General features: G+C 36.8%; 1 protein-coding gene and 1 long non-coding RNA gene across 2 annotated transcripts in view; one reads left to right on the top strand and one right to left on the bottom strand.

Moving 5' to 3' along the window:
• Positions 1-2,196: 2,196 nt before the first annotated feature.
• LOC141325954 (calcium uptake protein 1, mitochondrial-like) overlaps positions 2,197-22,303 on the top strand; it is a 40,706-nt gene continuing 20,599 nt past the window's right edge. The window contains exons 1-2 of the mRNA XM_073834673.1: positions 2,197-2,355; positions 19,901-20,065. Of these exons, the coding sequence (XP_073690774.1) occupies positions 19,902-20,065 (164 nt within the window). The 5' untranslated portion in view covers positions 2,197-2,355; position 19,901. The remainder of the gene's footprint in view (positions 2,356-19,900; positions 20,066-22,303) is intronic.
• Positions 7,299-8,770, bottom strand: LOC141325592 (uncharacterized). The gene is made up of 3 exons (XR_012353783.1): positions 8,730-8,770; positions 8,171-8,268; positions 7,299-7,437 (listed from the first exon to the last, which is right to left on the bottom strand). It is a non-coding gene; the product is annotated as an uncharacterized lncRNA (long non-coding RNA).

Here is a 22,303-nt window from a genome sequence, read left to right as displayed (position 1 = left end):
TGTTTCTTTGTGGCGAAAGAAGGTTCTTCAGATTATAAAAAGGAAAGAAAGAGATGGTTCTTTGTGGAACCAAAAAATGGTTCTTCTATGGCATTTTGGCAAATTTTCTGTTTAGTTTTTTGAATTTAGTAAGTTTAGTGACTTTTAGGAAAAGACTAGCACAGATTACTTTAACGGCATAAATATTTTCCCCAAACCAGTTAAGAGCAAACCCTGGACTGCAGTCGATTTCATCGGTCAACTCAGTCATGCGTTCACCTGTCAAGATAAGTTCAGACTTTATGGATTTAGTCAAATGAGCTACTAATGTCTAAGGTTAAGGTCAGGGTTATGGTTAGGGTTTTCTAGGGACTTCATTATACTATTTGACAAACATTATTAGATCAATAGCCCTGCAGCTGTCGCCACAGCATTTAACATGTATATAGAATCTATGATGTAACTTGATCTTGCAAGATAATAGTGGCTAATTATTTAGTCTGTTATGGCAACAAGTGAACTCTTTATAACCTGGTGACAAAGCCAAGCTTCACATAGATTTAACTTAAAAAGATCTGGTCTCTGAGAGCATCCGAAATAGAATAGTTTGCATAGATGGATCCTCAATGCACCCAAGCTCAGATCCTGTTTCACGGTTGGTTGATCCAGAAAGGAAATTTGCCAAAGACAGTCTATTTTGCAGAGGGAGTATGTGTGTGATAACACTACGAGACAAAATATAGCAGAGGAAACACAGAGGAGGGAGGAAAAAGAGGAGGGCTAAAGAAGGAAGGAATTAGAAGAACTGAGCAAGTTCAAACATGTAGGAGAAAAACTTTCAAAAATGTGGCCTATTTTTGGTCGTCTTTTGTGTTTTGTGCTTTGGGCATACAGTTTTGATATTGAGCCATCTCCATCTGCAGAGAGGCTGCCAGACATCTTAAAGGGGAAATTGAATCATTCAGCTAAATCAAATATCCAGCCCCACAAGAAATGAACACAGAAATGTAAGTGTTTATAACCAAGCCTTGCTGGAAAGATTCAAGTCATACTGTCCTAAAATGGTCAGGTTGGTCAGCTGGTCAAAGCTGTATTTTAGCTGTGTTTTTAGTAACTTTGGTTACTCTTGCTGGTTGCCCAGCCGAGCCACATATTAGGTGTCTAATGACTAGCCTATATGCAATCTATGATATGTACGGAAACAATTTTGCTTCCACCCGAAGCTGGTTTAGCTGGATCTTCCATCAAGATGACGCCCTATTTCAGACAAATCAACTAAAAAAACATGGTTTTACAAACAGGTTATATAATAAATTTCACAGTTGTAATACATTTCTAAAATAAATCCCAGGAGATTTTATATCTAAGTATAAACGTGTGTGCGTAAAAAGCGATTATGAAGGATGCAATTATAACTGTTAATGACGATTCTGATTTAACTGTGCAATTTTAAGTATGTGACTTTCATATAACCTCAGTATTGTCTGTAGAAGCATAGACACCAAGTTTCTTTTCCAAAAAAAAAATACTATTGCAGAATATGGTTTACATACACTCTTAAAACTAAGGTTCATAGAAGAACCTTTTTTGTCTAAATGGTTGCATAAAGAACCTTTAACATCTGAAGAACCTTTCTGTTTCACAAAAGGTTCTTTATGGCGAAAGAAGGTTCTTCAGATTATAAAAAGGTAAGAAAGACTTGGTTCCACAAAGAACCTTTGACTGAATGGTTCTTTGTGGAACCAAAAATGGTACTTGCCATCACTTGAAAAACCTTTTAAAGCACTTTATTTTTAAGAGTGTACTAGTATATAAAGTTTCCAACAGTAGAAGAACCATTTTAGTTTGGCAAAGGACCTTTCTGTGAACATTTTCTTTCAGAAACAAGTGTAAGAAACATTTTAAAGAGCTTTTGTTCCACTATAAAGACACTTCTGTGGATTAAAAAGGTTACTTATGGAACCATATATGCCAATAAAGAATGTTTTTTACGTGGATATCTATCTATCTATCTATCTATCTATCCTGCATGAATGAGCCAAACATCTAAGCACACCTTCTTTTGACTCAAGCATTAATCAGCTCCAACCACTCATGTCAACACTTAGGCTACATTTTTAAGGAAAGCAACACAAAAGCTTGTTCACCTCGCCCATGAATTCTTGTGTTTACAAACAGAAAGGAGTTCCCGCAGAGGAGGAGGCTCTTTTTGACGTTTACTGTGGGGTGTGTTTGTGTTCGGCCTACGTAGACGCGGAACTTCAGCAGAGAGAGTGAACGCGACTCCCGTTAAAGCAGAATCGGAGGGAAATCTGCAGCTTTGACTGAAGAAATCTTCCGTGCAGGACTTTAACTGAGATCGCCTGAAGTGTCAGAGTGAGTATATGATCAGACCCGATCACTTTAGCTCCACTGACAGAGACAGACAGCAACATCAGCTAGCGAGCATAGCCAGCGTCAGTCTGTTTTCAGAGAGCTGGGGTGTCTGTACGTGACTGATCGTATGTGCATGACCACGCTACAATTGAACGCTGCCTACTTACAAAATATCCATGCAGTCGTTAGATGTCATACAATGTGTTACTGTGTAACAGTGAAAAGGAAGCAGTTAAAGCTGTGTAGCTCATGCTAATGCTTCAGCTGCATAACCTCCCAGCCCATCCACATGTCCAGCATAAACTCTGGCTCATATTTTAAAAACAGTGGATGTTTATATTTGCTTAGTACCCAGTTTATGTTATTCTTGTAAAGGGGTGTCATATTTGTTTGGCAGGTTTTGTTTTTCTACATTAAAGGCATTATTGACACTGTTGTTTACAAACGCGTTTTATATTCATAGCGTGTTGACATTTCTGTTATGAATACAGATGCCATATCTCGGTATAATACCATGCAATTTTTTTTCTGTATTTGTTATATGGTGTTTTAGAGATACTCTACATTTTTTGTTTTCGAGTATTCATTAATATAAGTTAATTATCTTATCGGCACAATATATGATAAAACGACATTAGACGCTTTTAATGATAAATCTCATTAGACGTTTGGTCCTCAGAGATCATGGCAACATTTTATAATAATATTTGGTTTTATAATAAACAATTAGTCATTAACAATCATTATATGTTGCTGGACAGATCAGTTGTTGAAATGCATTGAGCTATACACTCACCTGCAACTTTATTAAATACACTTTGCTAGTACAAGGACATTATTTTGCCTTCAGAACTGCCTTGATTCTTCGTGGCATGTTTTTAACAAGGTGCTGGGAACATTCCTCAGGGATTATGGTTTATATTAGCATGGTATCATCACATAGTTGCTGCGGATTTGTCAGCTGCACATCCAAAGTGCTCTATTGAATTGAGATCTGAAGGCCTTTTGAGTATAGTGAACTCAGCAGCATTATTCTGCATGAAAGTAGCCGTCACAAGGTGTGCTGTGGACATGAAGGGAATGGCTATAGTCAGTGATGATACTTGGGTATACTGTGGTGTTAAAACAATGCTCACTTAGTACCCAAAGTGTGGCAAGAACCATTGTTTCAAGACAGGATGGATCCATGTTGTTTATGGAAATTTTAGCTCAGCAGGAAAAAAGTCTCACCAGACCTGGCAAGCTTTTTCCAATCTTCTATTGTCCAGTTTTGCTGAGCCATTTCGATGCCTTAGTTTTCTGTTCTTAGCTAGCGGGAATGGCACCTGGTGTGCTTTTATGCTGTTGTAGCCCATCTGCTTCAAGGTTATTATTTGAGTTTCTGTTGCCTTTCTATCAGCTCGAACCATACTGGCCATTCTCCTCTGACCTCTGGCATCAACAAGGCAAAAAAGCATTTTTAGCATCTTGCCATTTTAGAAAAATATGCAAATACAAATAATATATGTTGTCATATCCTGCTATAGTGCTGTACAGTACATGCATCCTTAAATTTACTCCAGGTTTATGAAAGTATGGGCTTCGCTTTTAAAGGTAAAAAGTGCTTTCCAATATAGTTTGATTATCAGTGAAGAAAATGGGGTTTTCATCACTGAGGAGTGTTTTGGAGGCTTTTGCTGTGATAAACAAACAAACAACAAAAAATCAGCAAACTTGGAATTTAAATACATAACAGAGTGAAAGTGAAAAAACCTCAATAACATGTACATTTTACCTTTGCAGATGCTTTTATCCAAAGCGACTTACAAATGAGGAATACAACAAGCTATTCATCAAAAAGAGCAAAATAAACACGAGAAGTGCCCGTAATACAAAGTTTTAGACATCATACGGAAAAATTCAAGCTTAGAACTGGATGGAAAGATGGAAGAAAATGTAATAAGGTTCCACGTTTCCACTGACTTGAGAACCGAATATTACAGGATTACTCCACTTCCAATTTTAATTATAGTAATTTTCCTGATAATTTACTCCCTGCTATGTCATCCAAGATGTTCATGTCTTACTTTCTTCAATCGCAAAGAAATTATGTTTTTTTTAAGGGAATACATTTCAGGATTTTTCTCCATATAGTGCTCAATGGATTGAAGACTTCAATAGACTTCACATAGACTTCAGTGGTGCTCAACGAATTGAAGGTTTAAAAATGCAGTTTCAGGGCAGCTTCAAAGGTCTGTACATGATCCCAGCTGAGGAATAAGGGTCTTACCAGCGAAACAATCGGTTATTTTCTAAAAAAAAAATAAATTGGTCATCTTGTCTAGCTTTGCGATGCATGCGTACTCTGTGCACTCCAGTTCAATACAGTTAGGGTATGTTGAAAAACTACCATCTCATTTTCTTCTCCAACTTCAAAATTGTCCTACATTGCTGCAGAAGTACTGACCCATTGTTTACAAAGTGAATGTGCAAGCAGGGTCAAACACCCTTTAAAAAAAAAAAGGTCAAACAGTGATGTAGGGCAATTTGAAGTTGAAGGAGAAAATGAGATGGAGGTTTTTCAACATACCCTAACTGTCTTGAACCTGGAGCACACAGTGTGCGCATGCGCACCGCTAGACAAGACAAGCATTTGTGGTTAAAAAGTGTATAAATATTTTTTTTTTTCAAGAAAATGACTGTTCATTTCACTAGATAAGACTCTTATTCCTCAGCTGAGATCGTTTAGAGCAGTGTTTCTCAACTCCAGTCCTCGGGACCCACTGCTCTGCACATTTTGTATGTCTTCCTCATTTAAGGCACCTGATTTTGATCATCAGCTCATTAGTAGAAAGATTCATGAACTGAACTGAGTGTGTCAGACTCAGAAACATACAAAATGTGCAGAGCAGTGGGTCCCGAGGACTGGAGTTGAGAAACCCTGGTTTAGAGCCCTTTGAAGCTGCATTTTTAACCTTTAATTCGTTGAGCACCATTGAAGTCCACTATATGGAGAAAAATCTTGCAATATTTTCCTCAAAAAACTTAATTTATTTGCGACTGAAGAGAGAAAGACATGAATATCTTGGATGATATGGGGGTGAGTAAATTATCAGGATTTTTTTCATACTGAAAATATAGCTCACAAACAACCTTTGTTTTTCAAGTCGTACTCCAAGTTTTGAGAGGATGTTTTGACTAATGGTTGACTGATATGTTTTTTTTCCCCCCAATATTCAATATTGAGTCAGGCGAACAATTGCTGGTATAATGCTATTATGCATCATTGATGCAGTAAACTCAAAAACCTTTAGTTTATTATTTAGTATCCATTGATTGTGTTTTGGCAGTTATTAGCACATGCAACATAATCACAAAATAGCAGCTTTTTAATCAGCTTTACTGATTAGTCTATGCTCCAGCCTTGGTTAATCTATTTTAACTTTATTTGAAGTAATTTATTATAGCTTCTTTAAGCCATCCCCAACTGGCTTTAATATAATTGCCTTAAGTTATTTAGCCCCTTAACTGTAACCCGTCCCCTCTGTGGGACGCCTAAGTTTACTTCACCATTTTACAAATAAATCCTAATTTAATCATGACAAACTATATATCGTTGGAAAGGTCTAAGGCTCCTAAATAGATATTTTACAGTTTTTGTGTTACAAATTGTGTAGGAAAAGTAATTCATTAATGACAAGAGTGCACCTCAAAAATCTACTTCATAATAGGAGTTCTGACCTTTGTCACAAACAGACTTCTCGTTGCCTTTTTCCCTTTCACACACTTTAGAAATCATATATATACAGTACAGACCCACAGTACAAACATTCGAATGAGAAGGTGTGTCCAAACTTTTGGTCTGTACTGTATATTTTTCTGTTTATTAAAGTTTTTACTCTACATTTGTGCAGTTTTCAGTGGGTTAGTGATATTTTAAAAATATATATAAATTAATAAATAAATATTTTTTAAATGGGTTTTTATACAAAAACTGCTTTTTTATGTAAAATTCACTTTATAAAAGACCCACATTTCTAACTTTAATTCATGGGGATAACATGGATAATTTCACATGGTTTAGTGTAAGATTTTTGCCCATCTTTTTGTCATCAGTTCATGTTGTAGTTCAGTTCATATAGAATGAGGAGAAACGGTGCCCGTGTAATTCACGTGCGTATGTTTAGCGCCATTTTATCGCATCGTAATTCTAATGAACGCATATAGATGTTACTGAGGTGAATGTCTATGTTTCCTATATACAGACGGATTCTGATATATCGCATTTAATTCAGCCTAAACCACATCTTACTACCTTTATCCTAATGACTGTGCAATGCTGGATAATATCCTTACATCATCTTAAAAAGCAGCTACAAATAACAAGCAAAGAACATTTACATTATCAAAGAACTTCACTAACTAGTGTAGCCTACACTCAAAAAAATAAATTGTTCAATGAACATGATTTAATCGTAGCACCCATTATGCATCTAAACCAATCTAATAAACTTGAAAAGGTTTGAATATGTTATATGAATGTGATTTAAACTTGTAGATTTAACATTGCTTTAACATGTCAGTGTAGCTTCTTTCCAACTAATTGAATCAAAATGTTTGAATCGTGTTAGTCAAATATGTCAGTAAAAGCACTTCAATTCAACAAAATTCTGCCTTGTTACATCTATTAGTTAATGTCTTGTTCATGTATAGTTTTGGTACTTTAATTAATACCCATCTTGTTGTTTCAATTAGATTTGTTTTAGGTGAAAGAACTAAGAACCAAAACATTACATCTACAGAAAAAACACATAAAACATGCAAACAATTAAACTTTTTTATTTTTTCATTCAGTTTTAACATACACATACAAATAAGTTTAAACTGCTTTCTTCACTTTAAGTCTCCAATCCATTTGAGTGTTTGTAAAACAGGATTCAAACAGCATATCAGTCCAAATAACAGCACAAGCCTGACCTCCACACCTTCAGTTAGGACACCAATATCCTGTGGGTCATTGTTAGAAAGCGTTCCCTCCTTCAGTATGACATTCACTCCCGCCACAGTTTGCTCCATGGTACATTTTGACTCGATGTCTGAATCCTGTGGGGCGAAACACATAAAAGATTACAAACAAAAATAATTATTACAAGAATTGCATATACACTTATTGGCCACTTTATTATGTACACCTGTAAAGTAAACTTAAATCCAATACAGGAGCTCTGATGTGAATCAGAGGTTATAATTTCGCAGTTTTTAAGTTGAAACTGTCAGAAAAGTGATAATTTTTCTCTGTTTATTATTGAGGTCACAGTGGGTGATGGTGTGTTATTGCAGTGCATTATAATATATATATATATATATATATATATATAAAATAAATTATATATATATAAAAGTTATAATTTATCTGGCAACCATATTTAAAATTAATGAGGTGGCTGAAACATTATAACCACCATAGAATATAAAGCACTCCAATAAAAAAAAAAAAGCATGCAAGTACAGTTTTCTGATGCCGTTTAATTTATTTCTTATTATTATTTCAGATCAATTCAAATCTTTAGTAGGGCTTTATACAAAGTTTTGTAAATTAGGCCCCAAGAGAGATCAACCATTATGAATAAAAAATTTATTGGTTTAGTACATCAACCAACACACATAAGAACTTTGTCTAAGTGTACCAGTAGTTTCCTATTAATGAACAATTTGTCCAACTCAATTATTTGACAAAGTTAAGTGTTCTCTCATGTCACATTTTTGTTGTAGCAAACAGGGAAAAACATGACCCAAGTACAGAATGGCTTTTGAAATTATTTTCTCATCAACTCACCAAATACGCCTTGACTAGTTTTTCAGGGTCTTCATTCAAGTAGATGCACAGAGACTTAATGACACAGGCTTCTCTGGTATGGTATGTACAGTGTCATCCTGTAGGGTGGAGACAAGATTACATTAAATTCAGCGGCGGCACAGCTTAAGAGTACTGAACATGTTACTGTCTGTGTAGAATGTAACAGGTAAACTCTATACACATGGGTTTTAAGTCCTGCCCATGTCTTCAATGTGCATGCATAATTTAAATATATAGTAGTCAACAAAAAATTTAATCAAAGTTGTCCTTAGGTCAAAAACCCAACCTTAACACCAAACCTGCCCTTAACCTTACCCATATCCGACCTTAATACAAGCAAGTGTTTGCAATACAATATGACCACAATAAGTACATTGTACTTATTTTATGCTGCAAGTATAGTATATACCTAATATAAAGTGTGACCCAAATTTTATTAAAGGTTTTAATCCACTTCAAATGTTGACTACTGTACACAAACATAATGACTGCAGCTTCCAAAGCAATGTTTAGTTTATAATGCTTAAGTAATTTGTACCTACAACTCTCCTTTGCAACACTTCCTGCACTGCCACATACATGTCACTGAAAGAGAAAGAAAAGAAAAGTTCAGTATTCAAGTATAGTTAGTTATACATTAGTGTATGTGAGTGTTAAAAAAACTACTTACGATGTAATAAAGGTGAGGTTCACACCGGAAGAGCATGGGGACAGCTATACATTGTGATGTTTTTTTTTTTTTTTGCTGTGAAAAACAAAACAAACAAAGTGTATAAAAGTTATATACTATATTTCCCGAATAAAACCATGCATATCTATTCAATCATAACTTTAACTGCAATTTGTTAGGACATTTAATATATATGGTCGACTGCATTATAGATTTTACTTGACAATTTTTGCCAACTGTATTCAATAAACTGGGTAGCAATATGTAACATTTCGGAACTCAAGAAAAACAAACAAAAAAGCTCTATAAATGTTAGCTAGACTGAAAAGAGCGATGAGAAGTGCACACTGATTCAACATAGGACAATTTACGTAAAAGTAAAGCGTATAAATAGCATTAGGCTAACTACATTAACGTACAAACAGAAAAAAACGAGCGCAAAATGTGTTCGACTGTGCATTCTTTCCTCCAGTTTTCCTCTCCCAATGTTGGGGTAGACTTCAGGTTTAACGTAGGTTATGTAGTTAATAGTTAGGCGTGGTTAGCATTGAATTGTGACAGAAATGCACAAATTGTAGCGGATATATTAACGTTAAGGTTAAACTTGTATCGACAAAAACAACAGAATTTACATAAGCCTACTTTGAAACATCGCTACAGTGTGTAATTACTTATTATCCCATGTTACTAACTGCACATTATATCACTAACTGGTACATTATATCAATAAAGTACTTACCCTCAATATCAAGGATGAAGAAAGTTTAAACGCAGCAGTTCAAACCGCTGGCGCTCACACAACTCCTCTTCTTCAGCCGTCTGTACCCACGTGATTCCGTCGCAGTGCTGAGCATGCGCAGTGACTCACCAGAGAGAGTTGTTGATATGAAGCGACTCGGGCTCATTGAATCAACAAGTGCTGATCTATTTCATTTGATTTTTTCTTAATTTAGTTACAACTAACAAGAATCAATCATTTAACAGAAGTAAACTCGTTATAATCGTATTAATCAGACATATTTGTATTTTGCAAATCAAACAAGTGGCTAGTTGACTTTTTTGAGTGTAGTCTAGTGCGAGGTGCACTTTAAAAAACACTCCCGTTATAATCAGTTTATCTATCTACACTGTATGATGAATAAATCTCTTCCCCATGTGGCGCGTTAAGGCGACGTGGCACTCTATGCGTGTGTTTATACCACGGCAAGTTTCTGAAGCATCCTAGATCTGACTCTCTGCACTGCATCGCTAAAGTTAGGTGCCTTTTTGACGGATAATAATAATAATCGTCTTGCTATCGTCAAAGGCATCAGCAACTGGCGATATCTCTAACTATCGTCGATACACGATACTATCATCTACAACCCTAACTTTGTGGTTCTTCAAGATCTTGACTGTAGCCTATTTCTACATTTTTTTCCATATAGTTAATTTAGAGTTAGTTTCATTTCTACAAATGGTGCAAACTCTGCTAGATTATAGATCAAAGATTCCCATTCCCCTGCCATTCTGTGATCGGCAGTGATCGGCGGATCGGCAGATCATGATCTTGGTGATCGGTAATCGGTGATCGGCCCCAAAAATGCTGATCGGAGCATCTCTAGTCCTCAGCTGCTTATGAAGTTGGCCTTGATGTCTCGTGTTGGTGCAATGCCTGGCAGAACCTTATCTGAGAGGCGTGTGGCTGTTAGATCACTGGTGCATAGAGAGAAACTGAGTCCAGATTGCCACTGGATATGTGAAACCCTGACTGCTGCAGACTGTTTGCTGTTGAAAATTGCAGAGAAGCAAGGTTAAAGAGCTCTCTTTAAATAAAATGGTTTGGGAATCCCAAGGTCTCGAGTCCAAGTAGAAATTATGCCCAAACAATTGGGCATACAAGAACTGCGGTTTACCTTAAGTGTTTCCTATCAGAGGCTGCGGTGCTTCTAAACCCCTCTGACTTTTTTTCTGAAATGTTTTACTGAATATATAGACTCTTTTGAATATGGAGATCAACTAAATAGCCAAATTTCTAAGAAACACAATATATCTTCTTTTGTATTTTCTCAAAAAAAAAAAAAAAAAGATTTTGGTTTGGGACAATGTCAGGATAAGGAAGCGATGATGTGAATTTCAGTTTTTCTTTATGTAAAAAAAGTACACTTACACTTAAAGCACAAAAATATGAGCAAAAGGCAGCTGTGGATATAAATCTGCATTTTTTTTTATCCTTTTTATCTTTTATTCAAAAATTTCACAAAATTCTAACCTTTCATTGAAGTAAGACAATGGAAATTGGGGGGAAGATCTAATTATGAAATAAATGTTTTTCTATAGTTCATGTTGGTCTCAATTATTGGCACCCTTATGAAATGGGACTGGCTGGATCAAACTGCTGGATCTTTAATATTCTGGGCCTATTTTTCTGCCAGAGATCCTGGACATCTTGTTTAGATACATGGCATCATGGATTCTGTCAAATACAATGAGATCTTATTACTTCAGTGAAAGATAACGAGAGATCAAAAGTATAAACAATGCAGATTTATTTTCATAGCTGCCTTTGTTCATTTACCAAGGGTGCCAATATTTGTGGAGGCACTGTACATCTTTATATGTGATACTATAAAACATTTGATTTGACACCTCAAAGTACATTTTTTTAAAGGTCTACTTAATGTTAAGTACATCTTCATATGTGATACTATAAAATATTTGATTTGACAACTTCAAAGTGTGTTTACTTAACTGTGTTATGAAAAATAGCCATGGAATTGTACTCTCTTCAAGAACACTTAAGTGTCTTTTTTATTTAAATTATATTATCTGCAAGTAATTTAAAAATTTATAAAATTAAGTACACTTTTCCACAAGAGATCCTTAAAATAAAAAAGAAACTTAAAAGTAGTCAAATGCATAGTCTTTTAAAGCAAATGATGAAAAAGCAAAACAAAGAGAGAGACACATTTGTCTGGATTTAGGAGTGAGTAAATTATATTAATTTAGGGTTAACTGTTTCCTAAAGCCTGCTTTATCAGATAATGTCCAGATTACAGAGGTATAGTCATTGTTGCATGCACAAAGTCTGTTAGTCAAGTTAAATGTCACAAAGGTCGAGAAAATGATTTATTTCCTGTCCAAAATATTATATAAATGACTTTAAGCACCTGTAATGGAGCTGACTGAGAATCATTTTTCTGTTTCACAGAATGCCACTTGCGGTTGATTGCGGCTGAAAAGGCACTCATGTTCTGTTGCTATTTAATCTGACATTTTAAAGTGTGAAAACTTTCTTTGATTTGTGGATAAACCTAAAACCTTATGAACCTGACTTTAAGTATTTGCATAATGGCTAATTTTAATACTTTATAAACTCTTGTACATTGACTTATATAATCACATTCACCACTCAACTGAATCTCCATGAACTGTGAAGGTTAATGTTAAGGAAAGCACTGGTAATCAGTCTGAATGAGGCACTTGGCATGGCGTCTCATATATTATTTTACACATTTTGCCAGTTTTTCCTTCATCAGAAGCCTTGTGATTTGAATGAAAACCATGTTGTATTTTACCATGATATACTTGTCGGTGATGAACATTATTGAAAAAAAGAAGGAAAGATTTCATTCAAAACACATGTTCCAGTAGAGGTGATGGTTTTATGTTGGTTTCATCTAGTTGTTTAAATATGTAAATAGTATTTCCAATGAATAATAAATTTATTAAAGAATTTATTTTAAGCTTTTGGGAGCCATACCACATTGTACATCCTTGCTTTGCCATAAAAAGTTTATTTTATCTTATGTTTTAAGAGACTTTTTGGCCTTGACAGTCATGAGGATCTGCAGGAGTCCTCTCTTTGATATCATTTCCTCTTTTAATTTTTTTTTTTCTGATAGTTTCTTCACTATATGACTGATTTTTAAAGGGGTCATCGGATGGTCATTTTCTACGAGTTGATATGATTCTTTAGAGTCTTAATGAGAAGTAACATACTTTGGTTGAATTTCTCAGTGGTAGTGTAAAAAAAAACTCTTTTTACCTTTCCAAAATCAGCCCTTTTTAGAGCGAGCTATTCTGTTGCATGTTCCTTTAAATGCTAATGAGCTCTGCTTGCCCCACCCATCTCTGCCATGGGATGACGAGCCGTAATGTTTACTTTAGCCACATTTAGCTGCATTTAGCCATTATTAAGATGCATAAAAACCTCTTATACTTCTGCTGTGGGTAAAGCTGCATTACGAATGATTTGCACGAACATAGATGCATATGTAGATTAGGATCGGCGCTTTCCTTTCAAAATTTAAAGCAATGTTAATCATGTACAACAAAGTGAGTTTTGCATCCGATGACCCTTTAAAGGTTTTACAAGTATCATTAGACACTAAAGTAGTTTTTTTAATGGTTTTCCTCATAAAAGATTATGTGATTGTACTTTAGTATACTTTAGTCAATATAATGAAAGCACTGTGTATCACCCTAACCTTTTTATCTATGTTTTTATTATTAATTCATAAATTAACAGGGTCGTCATAAAAGAAGTATGTTGAAGTCATTTTAAATTACATTTTCAAATAAATTTGATAGATCAAAGCTAATAGACAATAGCCTGGCTATCACCAGACCACGTTATGACTTCGTCATGATTCGTGGTCTGGGAACCACATGTTCATTTTCTCGTATTTGAGGCGTGGTTTACGAATGCCCAGAGCCGTTTATTGGGCGATACGAATGTCTATCAAATGCGCTGTGCGTAGCTCATAGCCAATCGTTTCAATTATACCGGATGACGTATGTAGAGCGAACGCCAAAAGTTGCTCTTTTTTCAAAATAAACTTGCGTTCTAATGTCATTTGTCGCGTCGGGTCGCGCCGCTCGCGTCCAGTGACAGACACGAAAGATAACTTTGCGTCTGCTGCCGTGCTGGATCCTTCGGTGAGTCGCATAGAAGGCGTCATCGTCTTGCTGCTCCCTCCCCGTTCTGTGATTGGTTCCCTATCTTAGGTGAAAATTAGGTCCATGGTTTCCAGACTGACTAGAAGCGTGAATAAAATCGCGCTGCGCAAGGCAGTATGGGGACACCCAGGCTAAATAGACAAACTAAATTCAACAACACTTTTTATTAATACATTTAACTTTATTTTAAGGAATAATGCAAAATATTAACTAGAATAGCATATTTCTAGCATATTGTCATAAGTTGTTGAGGTAAGGAGCAGAAAGGAGCCAGGAAGTCAAATATACAGAGTTTTTTAATAAATCCAAAAGGAAAACCAAGAAGTAAACAACCACTTAATACAACATTAGACAGGACAAAGACTAGGGCTGTATCCGAAATCGCCCCCTATACCCTATTCACTATTCCCTACATTAGTCCACTCGTACAGTTCACTTGAAGGAGTGAATGAAAACGAGTGAGTGAATTCGGACGCTAAGTGCTCCGGAAGGACTGCCACTTTTGCATAGTATTGCTTACTGTTTAACAATCGTTTAAACAGACAGTTCGAGTAGTAAGATTAAAGGATTTATCTTGAACTATGTCAAGGAGTTTACGTATAAACCCTGGTTAAACAATTTATTAATCAATTTCCAACGAATTTGTACCTGTGTTGTACGCTGTATTACGCAGTGGACGAGCGCATTGTAAACACCACTTAAAATGGCTGTCCCCTCAAATAGTGCCCTATTTGAGGGTATAGGGGGCGATTTCGGATACAGTCAAGGCAAAAGACAGGAACTAATATACACATCTAAATTAAGAGAACATGTGCGGGGAATAAGCAATTAACTGAACAAGGAAAGGAACTTGACCAAATAAGGAAACAGGAACAAAGGCAGGGGTAAAACAAGGAAAGCAAAGTCCATAATCCTGACATTACTCCCCCTGGAGGCTGTTGCAGGATGTAGACAAGGAAGGCTCCAGGGCAGATCAGGCAGTTCAGGGAGCTGTGGCGGATCAGGGAGCTTGGGGGATCATGCCAGAGCAGACAGTTCAGGAGGCCATAGCGGATCATGGAGCTCAGGGGGCCATGGCGGAGCAGACAGTTTATGAGGCCCCCTGGAAAGAGTGGGCTCTGGAGGAGCAGCCAATGAAGGGCATTCAGGAGGAGCAGGCTCTGGGTGGCGCTCTGGAGGAGCGGGCACTGTAGGGCTGGAAGGGACCAGCGGAAACATAGAAGACTCAGGAGGGCTGGATGGGACAAGCAGAAATGAAGGAGACTCAGGAGGGCTGGACGGGACCAACGGAGAGTCAGGAGCACCATGTCCATTATGCCCGCGGGAACGGACTCTGGCGTAGCGGCCATCTTGGCCAGGAACTCCTTCCAGGAGCCGCCAATCTCTCATAGGAGATAATAAGCAATTAACTTAACAAGGAAAAGAACATGACCAAATAAGGAAACAGGAACAAAGGCAGGGGTAAAACAAGGAAAACAAAGTCCATAATCCTGACACATATTGGCTGTTTACTAGTACTTATAAAGCATATTAATGCCTTATTTTGCAAGATCATATTTTAGATCCCTTAATCCTACCCCATACCTAAAATTAAATGACTACCTTACTATATTAAGTTGCGAATTAGGAGTTTATTGAAGCAAAAGTCATAATTAATAGTTAATAGTGGGAATTAGACCTTAAAATAAAGTGTGACCAAAGATGTTTTAACTGTTAATCACACTGTTGGTTTACCGCTGTCCAAATGTGAAATCTACACCAGCTTTGACCACAATTGGAAGTAACATTTTAGTGAAAAGTTTATCATAATTACAACTAAACTGTGCAGACATTACATTAATAACATTGTAATGGCCATAACAATGCGAAGTCGCACATAAAGCGTTCTTCGAGAGTTTGAAGGAGTTGCACTCGCTCTGATAGAACCCACTAGGGTGTTTACTGGGCTAATGCAGTATCTGCTCCGTCTGAAGAGCTCTGCGCAGCTTTCAGTCAAAGTCCCACTGTCCCTCAGCCCCAGAGACCAGCGCCATCAGTCTGCAATGTCACGCACAAGTGCTCACTCCAATTAGCATGTAGGGCTCCCACTCTCATTATGTTCTGCTGAATCAGGACCTCAATCAGAATACAGTCAATATTGGAGAACAGACAGGTGGCTTTTCTTGCCTCTGCGGAGCTTTTGCCTTCCTACGAACAAGGCAGAGGGATAGGGAGAGTTTGCCAGTCCCTCACTGCCTACGGTTTGATGTCAAATGATGCGAATGACATGATGAGTAGCTCTTTTCAAGGAAAAATGAGCAGATGCTGATTTGTTTATGTGGGGGAGTCTGGCAAATTTGGCAAAAAGAAGATTGAAAATCAAAGGTCTCAAGAGGTATCCTGCGGCTTCAGTAAAAAGTTGTTATATGTACAGTACACAGTTTGTTTGCAATATGTTACCCTTTACAACAAGAGCAGTTCTCCTAGAACTGAAAGTGAGTCATTGTTTGCTTTGTGATTGTGACTTTTCTTGAAATTTTGTTTTGAAAGGTGGAATTTTGAAAAATGTGGGGGGTTTTTTCTAGCGAATGGAGATGGACGTGGTTAAGCTCCAAGATTACACACAAAGCACCATAAAAATATCCCAAATGGCCGATATATCTTGTCTGTATAAACATTTCTGTAGCTCTCAATTCGGCTGCTGTAGGGCTGACTTCCTGTAGAGTTTAGCTCCAACACACTTGCCTGGATGTTTCTAGTGAGTCTGAAGAGCTTGATTAGCTGGTTCAGGTGAGTTTCATGAAGGTTGGAGCTAAACTGCAGGACAGTGACCCTTCAGGAACAGGTTTGGAGACCCCTGCTTTAGACACGTTCTAGGTTTGACGTCAGTGACCTTTGGTCATAAGACACAAGAGAACTAAGTGTCCTTAAATTGTTTGGCCTATTGTTGCCAACATAATTTTGAACTCTAAAGAGTTCCAGAAGAGCTTTAATAACATTGGATTCATGAGGCCATCGCTTCTAAATGGCATGATATCAAATTAGACTAATGGTTACAGTAGGTGTTGTGATTCAATAAATGCTGCAAATAATCTGGTAATTTGAGAGCAGCTCTCTACGGTTCCTCTTGCGTCTGCTTAAATAAATGCATATACCTTGTTCTAAAACACTGATATAACTTGTTAACGGGTTGTAAAGTACTTGAGTAATTGGTTGTATTTTGTTAGTATACTACAGTAAGATGTTAAATACAAAGGCCTAACTACAAAGTTTTGCTATGAAACTCTGGATGGCGCAGGCTGATAGGTCTAAGGCCTTGTCCACACTAATACGTTTTAAATTGAAAATGCTTCTTTTTCTCTCTGTTTTGGCCTTCTGTCTGCACTGAGATGGCATTTTTGTCAATGAAAATTTAGCTTTTTGAAATTGCTTTCTAAAGTGGATAAATTTGAAAACTCTGTTTTTGCGTTGTAGTGTGGACTATGAAAATCATGAGACGTATTGTACCTACCAACAGATATCTGTTTATAGTAGTATTGTGCCTGTTAGGTGCTGTTAACTTTCACACTCTTGCTAAAGATGTGTTACTTTGTACACTCTATGTATCACAGTCCTGCAATGATTTACTCACGATTACACTTTGCAGCGAAACAGTGAATGATGAGAAATTTTCGTCAATAAAATGATCCTGCTATAAGAGCTGCAGTTGCAGTGCACTTCAGAAACCCTCCACCTTCCCCAGCTCCACCTGTATAGATCTGCAACAATGTGGTTTCATGTATGTTATATATAGGGGTTATGACATTGAGGCTGCCTTAATTTTTTGGGATTGACAACTGCATTAACTTACAGGTGTGATTCTCTAAATGTCCCGTTCCCACAGCAGCATACAGCTGCGTCTTGAATACTGTCTATATGAACATGCTACAGGAGTCAAGCCTGTATTCCTTACTAGTAAACTACAGCAACAGTGACCAACGTAATATCAAAGACGTGCGTTGGTGCAGCAGAGCAGTTCTCTCACACTGTATAACATGACAGACAACTAGTTGCCCAGTCCTGTTCCGTTCACACAGCGTCCTGAAAATTGATGTGAGTTTGGTTACAGAATGCGGTTGTCACACCCATAAAAAAACATACTGTGTGTGAACGTAACCGTATTAAGGACTCAAATACAGGACTGACAACTGTATTCTGCTGCTATGTGAATGAGACCTGAGTTTGACTTTTTGTAAAGTACTTGATCAATTGGTTGTATTTTGTGAATACTTAGTTGTTAAAAACAAATGCCTAAATACAAAGTTCTGTTATGAAACTCTGGATGGCACATACTGATAGGTCTAAGGCCTTGTCTACACTAATACGTCTTAATTTGAAAATGTTTCTTTTTCTCTACTGAGACGGCATTTTCGTCAAGGAAAACAGCTTTTTGAAAACGCTCTCCAAAGTTGATAAATTTGAAAAAGTTGTTTTCGCGTTGTAATGTGGATGAAAACAATAACGCACGTTTAGTCAAGTGACGCATATTGTACCAACAGATATCTATGTTTATACCGGTATTGTGCCTGTTATGTGCTATTCACTTTCACACTGTTGCTACAGATGTGTTACTTTGTACACTCTTCATACCACGGTCCTGCAAAGATGACACTAAATATAACTGAAATATTTTCATGAATAAAATGATCCTGCTAGAAGAATTACATGAAAACGCATATTGCATAGTAAAGCGTATTTGATGTTTTCTGACATTTTAGTGTGGACAAGAAACTTTTTGACAGAGTGTTTTAAAACGAAAAATGTTTTCAAATGCATCTGAAATAATGTAGACGTAGCCTAATCATGAATCACATTATTATTTACATGGCACAGCTGATTGGTTTCTTTCGCATCAGCAGCTAATGAGCTTGCTGCTCAACATTCAAATACTCAGCTAGTGCTTGCTGTAGCAGTTGCAGTGCACCTCAGAAACCCTTCACCATCCCCAGCTCCACCTGTATAGTCTCGAAATGCCCCGTGCACACAGCAACTTACAGCGGCATCTCAAATACTGTCTGTATGAACGTGCAACAGGAGGCAAGCCTGTATTCCTTACCAGGAACTACAGCAACAGTGACCAAAGTAATATCAAAGATGGTGACGTCTATAAAACTGAAAGTCTTGTCACTTTGGAACATGACAAGAGTCCAATCGAGCCGCATATTCATCCATGAAATCCATTATTCCATGTAATGTCTGGATACTGGATTCTGATTGGCTGGCAGGTATGCAGTAAAACCCTTTAATGCACAGGCAGTTACATAAGTAGATACATAAACTTGTTGTCAGCACTTCCCTGCGATTTGTATTAAAAAAATAGCCTAGATACTAGATCGCTACATTATATTCCTCAGCAACAAATACAGTATTCTGCTGCTGTGTAAACATGGCCAGAAATTTTTTTTTTGACTCAACTGTGCTCAGTTTCTCTTGTACATGCTATTTGAAATAGTATGCAAATGTTTTGCTACTTTATAGTCTGTGGCAGGTGGTATCAGGACAGTTGTATTCCAGATTGCCAACTTTCTGCATACGTCCCTTCAGAAATTGTACATTTTAAGTACTTCTTCCAAAAGTTTATTTTGTCACTTTTAGGAGCACGCTCACTTACAGATGACCTCAAATCCACAAAAGCCACAAAGTCCCATTTCATATAATAACTTCCTTAAGTCTATTGTTAAAAATGTGTCTTGTTCTTGCGCTGCTAGATAATTCGTTTTTTTGGGAGTGCTGGCTCAGGGCTGTGGGAGATGTGCTAGGGATTCAGGCTAATCCATACAGTGTTCAGGAAAGATCCAGAAACCACATTTACAGTTTTAATTTCAGACAGAATCAAATTATATCACAGCGTTTGAGAGTGGCCCAAATCTCTGATGAAAGGGCAGCGGGATGGGCCTGTTTGACTGGATGGATTTCATTTCATTTGATATTTTATAACGTCAGTTCACTGCCCTGCTTAAATATTTGAAATGGTGTCATTTGTGTCACTCCAAGAGATATTTGCATACAGATGTAATTCTCATTCTGAATTAAAAGTATTATTTGCATAGTAATCACTCTCTCTTTCCATGTTCTTGCAGTATGTACCGCTTGCGGGCGCTGACGGCTGCCACCGTCGGGTTGGTGCAGTTGTCAAGACGGCATCATACCGGTGCCTTCCGTTCCTATCAGCGGCACAGACTGATGCTGGCTGCCATAGCAGGGGTGACGGGCATCTCAGCCAGTGCTGGACTAATGTGGACAAGGTATGGATAACTGTGGACACCTGTCTTGTACATAAAGTGTATTACAAATCAAATATAGCATTGTCACAGGAGTCACATTACCTTTTATTGAGGAGCTTCAGTGTTGCTTTTTGTTTCTGTGATTAGAGTTAAGCCCAGCTCACACTACAGGAGTTTTCAGACAGAAATAGAAAACAGTTAATACAAAACAGTTATTTTATATAGTAAATCATATAAAAACTGGTTTGGTGAAGCAGTAGAGCAGAAGAGACTTTTTAAAAAACATTAAAAATCATACTGTTCAAAAACTTTTGACTGGTAGTGTATATATGCTTTTTTTCTCTTTTCTTTTGATTTGGTGGCAGTAAATATATATCATGGCACATTAGTACTAAATCAGTTGGTGGCTGATATTACTTTTTAAAATATATATATTTTAATCTGTATTGGTCCATACTGGGTCGGTATCGGACGTTATTGTGCAAGGAAATTTCAACTTTTTTACATTTATGTTACCTTTGTCTTTATGTAATGTTCACTGAGGGTTACTCTTTATTAAAATAAATAATTTAATAATTCTGTTAAATGCAGTCTTTATCAGATCTTAATGACTAAATGAATGGCTAATGAAATAGCTATTTTTCATATTGCACATTATTACGCTGTGATGCCTAAATTTACTTGTAGCATTAAAAAACAACCTTTTTTCTACTGTGCTTTGTTTTTATTTTCATTTTGACTTTTTTTGCATTTTTAAGAATTGTAAAGCCAGAAAATGTTCTTTGTTTAGTATGATTCACCTGCAGAGTATTTGGAGAAGTCACCTTTTAAATGGCTTACATATAGCTGTGTCTGCATATTAAAGTGGGAAAGGAGAAAGTATTGTAACATGAAAAAATGACACATTTCACCTTTAACGTGAATATCCTTAGAGGCCATATCTGCAGAGATTCATCTGCAGTCTGGGCGAAGGCCTGTGTGTGTGTGTTTGTGTGTGTGTGTGTGTTTGTGTGTGTTTGTGTTTGTGTTTGTGTGTGTGTGTGTGTGTGTGTGTGTGTGTGTGTGTGTGTGTGTGTGTGTGTGTGTGTGTGTGTGTGAATAGAGGTGCTGATATGTCGGCAATATAGAGAAATGCATCTGGGATGTGATCTATAGAATGAAGGAGTTATGGGACGTGGTGGCATTTCAGTTCTCAGTCTGTGCAGTCATTTCCTATGTGTCTCATTATATTGAATTATTGAACAAACCTTCAAACACACATCCCCATCAACAAAACGGCAGCCCTTTTTTCAATTACTGCTTTTTGTCCTGAAGATATTGACCTCTTAGCACTCTTCATTGACTTTTAGTATGAGGCACACGTCTAGAGATAAATACACATTGACAATGCTGGTTCCCATGTGTAATGATGATTAAAGTAGATTTTTACATCTTTAAGAAAATATGAGAGGCATTAGTCAAAGTAAAACTTGTCACCAGCTGCAGAGTAGTTTTTAGGCACGTTTTTATGTGGTTACTAGCTGGATCAAGCGAAAAGTACATATCTAGCTATGGCTTGTATTGCTTTTTGTAGTGTAATGTATAGGTTTTTTGTTATATTGTCCACCAGAAATTGCAGGTCTGATTTCTTAAAAAGAATTGTATGAGGAAACGTGTAATTTGCTAGATTAAGCATATTTGAATGATTTCTGATGGATCATGTGACACTTACAACTAGGGCTGTGCGAGATTAAAGAAAAATGTGATATAATGCGATATTCAATATACAATATGATAATGCTTAAAGGGCCACATGATCAGATGAAACTGTTTTACTCAGCTTTTATTGAACAGTTCTGTGAACTTCTATAACTATCTTGTGTCATATATATGTTTATTTATATGCATGCATCAAGAGCTCCTGTAAAACCACAACAAATTCCTAATTCTGATTCTAATATAACTAACATACATGTTTCCCTTTTTTGTGAAAAGAAAGCACCCCTGCAACAACTTCTGAAAGTGAACGGTAGTGTTTTACTCTAGCATTAAATACAAATGTCATTTTAACATCAGTTTAGGAACTGAATAATAAGAAGGAAATATAAAAAAAACTGCTTAGTCTTCACTCCATGAATTTATTATGTACTGATTCTTATTTAACCTCTTAAACTCTGCCAAAAAGTGTTTCAAAATGTTGCTGCTTCATTTACATGACCTTCCTCATATAGTATCAGCCCATATATGGTCTCATTTGAAAGCTTAGAGTCTCCTCTTTAC

This window comes from Garra rufa, chromosome 2 (assembly GCF_049309525.1).
Source record: "Garra rufa chromosome 2, GarRuf1.0, whole genome shotgun sequence".
Classification (NCBI taxonomy): domain Eukaryota; kingdom Metazoa; phylum Chordata; class Actinopteri; order Cypriniformes; family Cyprinidae; genus Garra; species Garra rufa.
Note: the sequence above shows the minus strand (reverse complement) of the source record. Positions and strands in the feature narration are given on the sequence as shown.